This window comes from Puntigrus tetrazona, chromosome 23 (assembly GCF_018831695.1).
Source record: "Puntigrus tetrazona isolate hp1 chromosome 23, ASM1883169v1, whole genome shotgun sequence".
NCBI classification, from domain to species: domain Eukaryota; kingdom Metazoa; phylum Chordata; class Actinopteri; order Cypriniformes; family Cyprinidae; genus Puntigrus; species Puntigrus tetrazona.
In genome coordinates this window covers 360290-370396 of record NC_056721.1, presented here as the reverse complement: position 1 = coordinate 370396, position 10107 = coordinate 360290, and the positions used below count along the sequence as shown (strand labels likewise).

The 10107-nt window shown below is 39.3% G+C and overlaps 1 protein-coding gene across 1 annotated transcript; it reads right to left on the bottom strand.

The window, feature by feature from the left end:
- Positions 1 to 2552: 2552 nt before the first annotated feature.
- On the bottom strand, positions 2553 to 5866 carry LOC122329138 (the record flags this gene model as incomplete). Its single annotated transcript, XM_043225343.1, has 8 exons — positions 5793 to 5866; positions 5367 to 5678; positions 4360 to 5235; positions 3900 to 3994; positions 3603 to 3653; positions 3111 to 3492; positions 2792 to 2962; positions 2553 to 2638 (listed from the first exon to the last, which is right to left on the bottom strand). Coding segments are annotated over exons 1-8 (1992 nt in total), but the record flags the coding sequence as incomplete, so codon positions are not given.
- Positions 5867 to 10107: the final 4241 nt, after the last annotated feature.

The window sequence follows — 10107 nt, the reverse complement described above, 5'->3', positions numbered from 1 at the left end:
AAGATGAGCGCTTCATTTAAAAAAAAACAAAACGATTTTAACTGAATGGCCAAATTAAGACCGGTCAAGAGAAGAAAAAAAAAGTACCTGACCCTGATCCTGACACACTTCATTACTAGTGTGGTGAAGTGACAGCCTTTTTATTTTCTCAACATTTTTATCAATGTGCCACAACGTTATTAAAACGTGCCATGCTTGTAATAATACAAAACTACGTAAACTACAACAAACGAATAAGATATAACTAGCACCTTAAATACAATAGCAGCGTTACTAAAACAAGTTGTGTTGTATAAATTAAGAAAAGAACAAAAACTAAATGCAAAGATATTTACCTCAGGGGCGTTAAACCTTATCCCGATTAAGTAAACGGTTTGTTTTCTTGGGCACACAATAAATTAGTCGAATAAAACTAAAACATAAGGGCACAGTCACATATATCTACATTATATCCACAAATAGCAAGTAAATCAAAACTGGATTCAAATCACTGAACGAGGACAAGCACAACATTAAATTAACTAAACGGGTCTAAACAAACTAATAAGACAGCACCTAAATACATTATTGGCGTTACTAAAGATTTAAAGAAAAAAAACGTAAATTTTACCGCAGAGGCGTTAATCTAAACCTTCTCCGGAATTTGAATGAAATGTGTTAATGGCACTTGCCTCTCACGCACGCGTTTCGCGCCACAAGGATCTTGCACCCACAATGCAACGCGTCATTAAAAATTACGGAAAAACACCTGTAAACTAAAAATACGGAAAATTCCTTCAAATGAAAACAGACATTTTTACTGTATTTTTACGGATTTTTTTAGTGTAGCGTTTGATTTTATTGCTAACTTACCCATACTTCTCTACCATATCAGCCACAAGGATGTTTACCAGCATCTTACCGGCTTTATCACCGTCTAAAAGTCTGAAGGACACCTTAGATGTTCTTACAAGCTCATCTTTAGGATCACATTGGCTCCATGCGCAAAGTTGAGCTTTGTTGGTACAAAATTAAAACACCACTTTAGTGCGATCAGAATTTTATTTGGGATTAAGTCCATTTATAATATACTGAATATCTGATTTAAAAAGAAAGTTACGGATATTATGATTATTATGGCTTTTTTTATATGAGTAATAATAGTTAACTTCAACGTAAATAACACTAAGAATAAAATTACTCTAAAAGTGAAAAATGTACCTTCCTTAATGAATTCACAGAAGTCAAAATCGCCATTTTCACTGGTATTCGGATCAGTTTGGGTTCCCTTTAGACTCCACTTGAACCAGCATTTCTTCAGAATGAAACACTCTCACAGGATAATCCCAGTCAGTCGGTGTGCTTTTTTAACAAGCTAACACAAAAATGCCTATAGTATCTAGATGAGACCAATACTAAAAACTAAAACACACACCACTACAGCTAACGTTAACTCATTAAACATTAAAAAGCCAGGTCTGCAGCACCCCTCGAAATAAACCTACTTTTGTTAATCTAACGTTAGCACTATGCAGCGCATTTATACGTTGTTCCACAGACTATATTTAACAAAACGCCAAGCATTTCTAGCGACTAGGTAAAATGTTTTATAAAGCTGGTCAATGTGTAAGATGGCGCCCACGCTTCACGATTTAGGGTTTTGTATGAACTCACTATTTATTAATACGCTCCTTCATTTAGGAAATCCACGGACACGTAATTAGAGACCTAGTTTAGACCGCATCCACAATTTGAATGAACCTTACTGAGGTAACGTTATTAGTACAACGTGGTCCCGATTTATCTTAAAGTCACAAATTGATCAAATGTGACTTACACGACATATACTCCTGTGCATGTGTATAAAAATAACACTTATTTTAGCTATACCATGTGAGAACCTGATTTATCTGCTTTTTCTTCGTCTTCAAGTGAAATAAAATGGCGGACATAGTAAGTGGAGGTGTGGCTTTTTGTTTTTACACTCTTTGGATTAAATTTCACAATGACACCGTCTTAAAAATAACAGCAGTGTAATTTTATCACCATGTAGTGTTTAAACTATGTCAACACTGTTCATTTCTCCCAGCCTGGCATAGGCTGTTTTTTCAGTAGGTCCAGAAAATTTTACACAAGTGATTTTTTTTTGTAGAGGTTTTATTGAATAAAATTTAACTCTACCTATTTAATAACTTGAATATATTAAGATCAGTTTGAGGAGCTGACAGGAACAGGTCTTTGTGAAGTCTACATTAGTATTCCTGTTTTGTGCGCTAAATTTATAATATTCTCCATCTTCATTTCCTCTGGCTTGTGCACACTTTTTTACAGTATAAAATTTGCTCCTTGGTTTCGTGTGTTAATTTCTTAGAAATTTGTTTTTCATTTCGTCCATTAAGTTTGCTCTTTTTTTTTTTATATAAGATTGCTGCTCGGAGACTCTCTGGTGAATGGCTTGTGCAGTTTCGGTCATCCGCTTCTTGTACTTTCAGAAGAGGATTCCTGTCATCATCTGCCTTCCCTCTAAGTCACTCTGCCTGACTCTGAGCTACTCCTGACATTTGTCCTTGCTGAAACCATTTATGCTGTAGGATCTCCTCAATAGTCGCTCTCTTAGTTGGGTCAACAGTCAGGCAGCGACTTATCAAATTCTGCAATTCTGTACAAGTTTTTCATTGGTTAGTCATGTGTGTTCTTTCATGTCCATGACATGCTAACGTTGTCAAGTATGGAAATATGTAGCATGTATTAAACTTTGTGTGTTTAACAATCTTAATGTCACTGTGTTATTGGTAGTTGATTATTCTCTCACCTGTGGATACTCTAACGTTAAAACTCAGACTGCCATGCATCATGTCTTCAGGACTGCTAAAGGGTCGACATTTGCACATCATTGCGTACATCATTACACCCAGAGACCAGACGGTTGTTGGCTCTGCCTTGTATCTTAAGTCGTTGTAGTATTCAGGCGGGCAGACTCCTCCTGTTCATGAAAGCAAGGCATATTCAGGTTACAAAATCTATTTGCAAACAAATGTCACCAGAAACTTGACCAAATGTCCATTTGTTTTCATTAAATCACTACTCAGAAGTTTGACTTCTCATTAGGCCTCATAGTAACGCCAACTTACCTATAAAATCACCCAAGTAGCCTGTACTTTTGACGAGGTCACTGCAGCCAAAGTCTATTAGTTGGACTCGGTTAGTCGTCGTGTTGATCAGAAAGTTATTCAACTTAATGTCCCGGTGAAAGACACCTCGGTCAAGACAGTGCTTGGCCCCGAGCACCGCTTGATACATCAGGCTACGTGTCTGTAATTCGTTCGCCCAATGCATGTTGTTAACCACAAATTTGAGCAAGTCCTTGCAGGGTTCCGGATGTTCCAGGATGAGGATGAACCGATCCTCCTCTTCAAACCATTCCAGCATGTACACAATGTAGGGGCTTAATGGAGCCTGTGTCAGCAGCAGGTTTGCAGCCACTTCTGCAAACAGTGGCTTTGAACAGCCAGGCTAACATTATAGAAAAAGAGTAATTAAGAGTTCAATATAACATTTCACTTCTGTTTGCAATGTAATTTGTATGTAGTTGGTATTTAATTATGTACATTATGTCAACTTACTAGTTCAATATAACGGTCTCTTTCACACTTGAGGATGATTTTGATGGCAACCTGCCAAAAATAAATGCAATCAATGAATAAATAAATGAAATTATTTATAAGCGCACTGTATGTTACAAATGGGCAAACTGATTATATTGAATCTTCAAATTTATACACATATATATACACACACATAGAAATATTTGTGATCATGATATTGTGATTATATATTTAAATTGATATTAAAAATGTTTTGGTCTAAGCACTGATCGATATCTTCTATATACATTTGGTGAATAAAGCTGTGATTCCTACCTTCTTGCGTTGATTTTTTGAAGTCCCCTCGTACACAGTGCCAAAGCCTCCTTGTCCAAGCTCATCTCCCACTTCATAAATCTCATCAAATGGTACTGCAAAACATACAAAGAGAGCATGTTAATATATGAGATTCAGTCTGACATGAAATCCTGTGGCAGTGCTTGAATAAATACATGCAATTCACATCAGATACATGGAGAATAAATATGCTCAATGTTTGAAACTATAGCTACACCCAAAAATGAACACAAAGCACGTTCAAATTCAAATGTAGTACTACAGAAGTATGAGCAGTATGAGATTTTGAGTTCACCGTAAGTCAGCATGTAACAGAAGGATTCTTTCAATTGCTTTTAGGCAATACTACTTTGTCAACAGTTATCATTTACGTTTGGAATACCGTATGAGGAATTATACATACATGTATACGCACACAGACAAGTGGAAATAGACTCACCTGGAGTTGGACGGCTGAAACAGGCTGCTCGGGTTTGATCCTTGATTCGTCTATGCTTGCAAGCAGCTGGAAATTTTGGGGGTACTGGCTCAAGAGCTGACGGGCCTGGAAGAAGATCAGCTGAATCCTGCAGACACGTTGGTACAAAACCAGGCGGTTCTTGACCAGGATCCGACAAGCCAGACAAAAGATCTTCTGGAGGATCAGTCAGATCTTGTAGAGCCATGGTTTCATGGACAGATGGATCCGACTGATGATCAGCTGAATTCTGCACACATGTTGGTTCAAAACCAGGGGGTTCTTGACCAGGAACAGACAAACCAGACAGATGATCTTCTGGAGGATCAGTCAGATCTTGTAGAGCCATGGTTTCAAGGACAGATGGATCCGATTGATGATCAGCTGAATTCTGCAAACATGTTTGCACAAAACCAGGCAGTTCTTGACCAGGATCAGACGAACCAGACAAATGGTCTTCTGGAGGATCAGTCGGATCTTGTGGAGCCATGGTTTCGAAGTCAGATGGATCCGACTGATGATCAGCCGAATCCTGCAGACACGTTGGCACAAAACCAGGCGGTTCTTGACCAGGATCAGACGAACAAGACAGATGATCTTCTGGAGGATCTGTCAGATCTTGTAGAGCCATGGTTTCATGGACAGAGGGATCTGACCGATGATCAGCTGAATGCTGCAGAGCCATCGGTTCAAGAATGTTTGGATCCGACTGAGGATCAGCTGAATCGGAGTCGGGTTGTGCACAAAGAGGAGCCACTTTGTTGTGCTTTTTCCGTGTTGATGCACATTTTACAGCCCGCCACAATCTTTTGAAGAGTGTGAGAATGCGTTTCTTCTTCTTTGTGTTTGTTTGATTTTCTAAAAACAGAAATGGAAGAGTTAAGAATTATCACCAGATATTACAAGGCACATTCGAACATACTTGTAGGTATTAGATAAACACTCAAAGTGGGAAAAACAGGACAGAATTGAATTGACAGTAGACCTACCTTCAGCTGGCTTGGGATCAGCTGGATTTTCATCACAGTCTATCGGTGTGATGCTGGACAGACATGGCAGAGGATCAGGTTGATCCTGTAGAGTTATTGGCTCTAGGCCGGACGGGCCTGGCTGTGGATCAGCTGGATGACAGTGTGCTGCTGGTTCGAGATCAGAAGGACCACACTGAAGATCAGCTGAATCTGTGTCCGTCACAAGCTGAGGAGGGGCTGTTTTGTTGCCTCGACGAGTGCTTTTCACAGCAAGCCATGTCTTCTTGAAGAATGCACAAAGGCTTTTCTTCTTGTGTTTAGCTGGTTTTTCTTAAAAAAAAAAAAAAAAGAAAAAAGTCATACACACATTTAATATATTAAAACAGGAATTGTTGCAACAAAACTATTTCAGAGAAAGGAATTTTTCACAAGCTTGTTGTTCACCTGCTGGGCTGTTCTCCATAGCTGCTGCTGCAGGAGAAGCCTCTGGATTTGCTCCTGAAGGGTCAGTGATGTTTTTTTCTCCAGCTCTTATTGTATTATCTACTAATATTGAACTATTTTTAGACTTGAGCTCCATTGATTACAGACAGAAACACTGGTGCTATAATGAAGCACTGGAAACGTTATTTTGAGTGTTTGTTCACGTGATAATCTTTCTGCTCTGATTCTCACTCAATTGATCACACTAGATTAGATTAAATGTGAGGCGACGATGAATTTATACTGTGGAATGCTTCACTGTGACGTCACGGATTTCACGTGACCTCACGTGTACTCTGCACGCAGCGCAAGGGGCCTCGCATAAACCGCATTATTTGAAAAGAGTAGGCTATTATATATATTTAAACAAAAAATGTTCACATAAAAAAGCAGAACGCAATATATAATCGCAATTTATTGCTAGACTCAATAACACAAAAATCCGAAATCGGAAATAATTAAAGCTGCAGTTCGTGACTTTTTGCGCTCTAGCGGTTAATAAACAGAGCTTCTTGAGGAAGAACACTGCAGCCGGAACTACTTTTATGGGTACGTCTACGGCGAATCACGCAGGTATGGGGCTACTCCACAGCGGTACTTACCCGAACTAGTCCGAATATAAATGTAACCCGTTTACGGAATTATATAAATAAGAGGAGGAAAAATATCTACAGGGTCTGAGCTCACCAAATATATGTTATTTATATTAACCACTAGTATTTGGAGTCTCGGGTTCGGGTCTTACACTAAACACAGAATTGTATTAAAAAAATAATTGCGCTTAAGAAATGTGTCTGCACTCGCGATTGAAATGTCAATTCAGTCACCAACTGCTTGAATAAAAACACATACACAGAAATACGTTTCAACAGGTGTTATTTGTATTCAGTGTGCCCTCTTTTTGTTATAACACTATGCAGTGTAATTGTCACTTGGTTGACAAAAATATATCAAATATATCACAATTGAATAAAATAAAATAGTCCAAACTATCAGAAGAAATGCGTAACTCCTGAATCAGGTCGAAATGTGTTTGCTTCAGTTCAAATCAGTGTAAGTGTATGAACGAATGCCTACAGAATCCTCGCCGAAACCAACGATGAAGAACCGTTCACTCCTCACGAACGAGTCCTTGAATCGTGCGATTCACTCGAGTGAACTCCAATTCGTATCTCCTGGCACGAATCCAAAAGATCGCAACGTGATGCAATCATCCACTCCCACCAAGCACACTCCAAATCGCTAATGCAATAAAAGAGTTCAGGCATACAATTAAAGAAGAATATGCAAGGATGGCTATTGTGACCGATCGTATTGGATAAGTGATGGTGACTGACATTTGTAACAGCCAATCAGCAGTAAGTGTGACCTATTTTAGAGCAGGTTGGCTTTGTTGGGTCATGCGTCACCTCCGGCCCCGCCTTTTTGGTTTTTTGTTATGTTGACTTGTGTTTTAGGTATGTGTTAGCAGTTAGCTCTTCGCTTGTCTCTTTTATAATGTTGTGGACTAATCGTTTGTTATTTCATTCTAGCCTGTCTTTTCCTTTGTTTTCTGTCGATGGCCATGAGTTTAATGACTGCTGTTTATTCAGGTAAGCGCTTAATACTGCTAGAAAATGGGTTGGTATGGACGGAGTGCGCAGTTTGAATAATAGGCAGTTTCCTGTACCCTAGCTTGTTATTGGTATTACTGAGGATGCCGAATCCCAATTTGTGAATGCGTGCGAGCATACTTTTTCCGGTTTGGTAAGTCTCTATTAGGTGGTGGTTAAAGGGGAATATTAGTGTGTGATTTGCAAGCGGTAATGGTGTTAATTGCCCATATCTTTTTGTAGGATTCTCCTTTCGTCCTGGGCGATTAAATGCGCCGTTCCTGACGTTTTTTTCCTGTCGTGCCGTGAACTTTCGGTTATTCGGAAGTCTTAGTTGATACGGAGATCTATTACCCGCTATCTGTTTCCCGCTACCTGCTATCTGCTACCTGCTATCTGCTACCTGCTATCTGCTACCTGCTACCTGCTATCTACTACTGATCCCTGTGATTGTGATTTGTGTTACTGGTTATTATTGTTTGTTTTTGTTTTGTTTAAAGTGGTTCTGCTTGAGGGCATCTATTTGATTATGGAGTAGCCGGTGCCCTGTGTGGATTTTGCTCCTCCATTGTGGAACTACAAAAATTGTATTCTTTTTCTTTCCTTTTTTATAATTTGTGTATTTTTTGTTTTGTTGGACATTTTGTATTGTTTATATTCAACATTAGTTTGCCTTGGTTGAATTTGTTTGTTCGTTTCCTTTTTCTTGTGACATTATTGCCTGGATTAGTGTGTAAGGTTTTGGTTTGTGTAATACACATTGCATATACTCATTTTATTTTTATCTTCTTACAGGAGCTGGGGTTCCACGGGTGCAGGAGCTTGAGGTGGTGGTGTCACTTCATCATTTGCTGTGGACACGTTTGTGTGTGCAGTGAGTGTGTCGGGGTGTGTGTGTGGAGGTGTGTAAGTGTGCTTTTGGCTAAATTCAGCACTGGTGATCACTCCCGTGGGTGACCTCAGCCCTGTGAGTTGGTTTCTTATTTTTTTTATGTTTTTGTTTTGGTAATTTAATGCCTACATCCATTTTGGAATAGTTTGTGTATATATATATTTGTTTACAAAATTTTATTTGATTTACTGCAGTTACCATTGGAGAGTGCTGCCGGCAGTAGGTGATGAGGATTCAATGTGACTTTTAAATGGTGAAACAATTGTGAAAATAAATTTTGTACTTTCATGCTTTACTCACGTCTCTCGCCTATTCATATGAGAATTGAACCTGTGTGGCCAAATAGTCATATTTGAGCTAGTTCTATTTCCTGGGGGAGAACTCTCCAGGTGGCGTAGTCGGATTCGCTATAGGTGAAGGATTTAAAGTTACCAGCTAACATCTGTAAGGTGTGTTCTGCTCCTCTTCCTCCATGCCCTCACGCTACACTATGAATAAGCGAGAGCAGAAGTACAGCTCGTATCTCTCGCCACGAGCTGGCGCATGAGTGACGTCGGCCAATTGATTCAATAACAATTAACTTGGATAACTTGAAGTATAACATTATTTTTCACAAAACGAGTCCATAACCATGTTCAACAATTCTTCTAACATAACAGAAAAAGTTTGCTCTTATTACTCTATGCACTTTGTCCGTTTCACGAACCGAATGATTCATTCACAACATCTTACAATAACAAAAGATCATACAAATCAAATATACAGAAAATAAGAGTACTTGAGATTTACCCAATGCAATAAAAAAGTTCAGGCATACAATTAAAGAAGAATATGCAAGGATGGCCATGAATAAGCGAGAGCAGAAGTACAGCTCGTATCTCTCGCCACGAGCTGGCGCATGAGTGACGTCAGCAACCATCCACGCACCTCTCTAATTAGTAATTCAATTTGACAACAATCAAATAAAATATATTTATATATTTACTTTGCATGCCTGAATATTAACACTATTGGTGTACTCGCTTAGTAATTTTGTATATTCTGAACATAAACGTCTCAGACTGCAGCTTTAATTAAACTCTGTAACTCGACGGAATGTATAAATTTCACCCGTTTTCTAAAGACACTTTAAAACCAACACTTGTTTATACAGACAGCTCTGCTCACACGAGTTAATAAAAAGCCCGCGTGGTTTCATTCATCCCGAGAGTGTGTTTTAACAATTAATTGAAACGAGCGAACAAACACACAGTGGCTTAGGTTTGATTTCGACATCCAAAGAGGAAAATAGCAGCTTAATCGAATAGCTAACGGTTCATGAATACAAATTTGTATTTTACATTAGGATTTTTTGTCTATCAAATAACAATTCTGTAATGTTGTTAACGCTAACGATAAGAAGAAAGTTTAACAAAGACTTAACTTCATTTTCTCTGTCAATCAACAAAATCACGTCAGCATCGCCACACTGCTGTTGCTATAGTAACGAATTCAGTTTTATCGTGCGTTTGATTGAAAGAGCTTTGTTGCTATATTTACTAGTTGTAGTCCAATTTAGTGCTAGCCCTTGAATGAATGTGTGTATGTGCCTTCCCCGAGCCGCTTCCCAAGATGGCCGCCGCCTTCCCCGAGCCGCTGCCCAAGATGGCCGCCGCCTTCCCCGAGCCGCTTCACAAGATGGCCGCCGCCTTCCCCGAGCCGCTTCACAAGATGGCCGCCGCCTTCCCAGAGCCGCTTCACAAGATGGCCGCCTTCCCAGAGCCGCTTCACAAGATGGCCGCCGCCTGCCCAA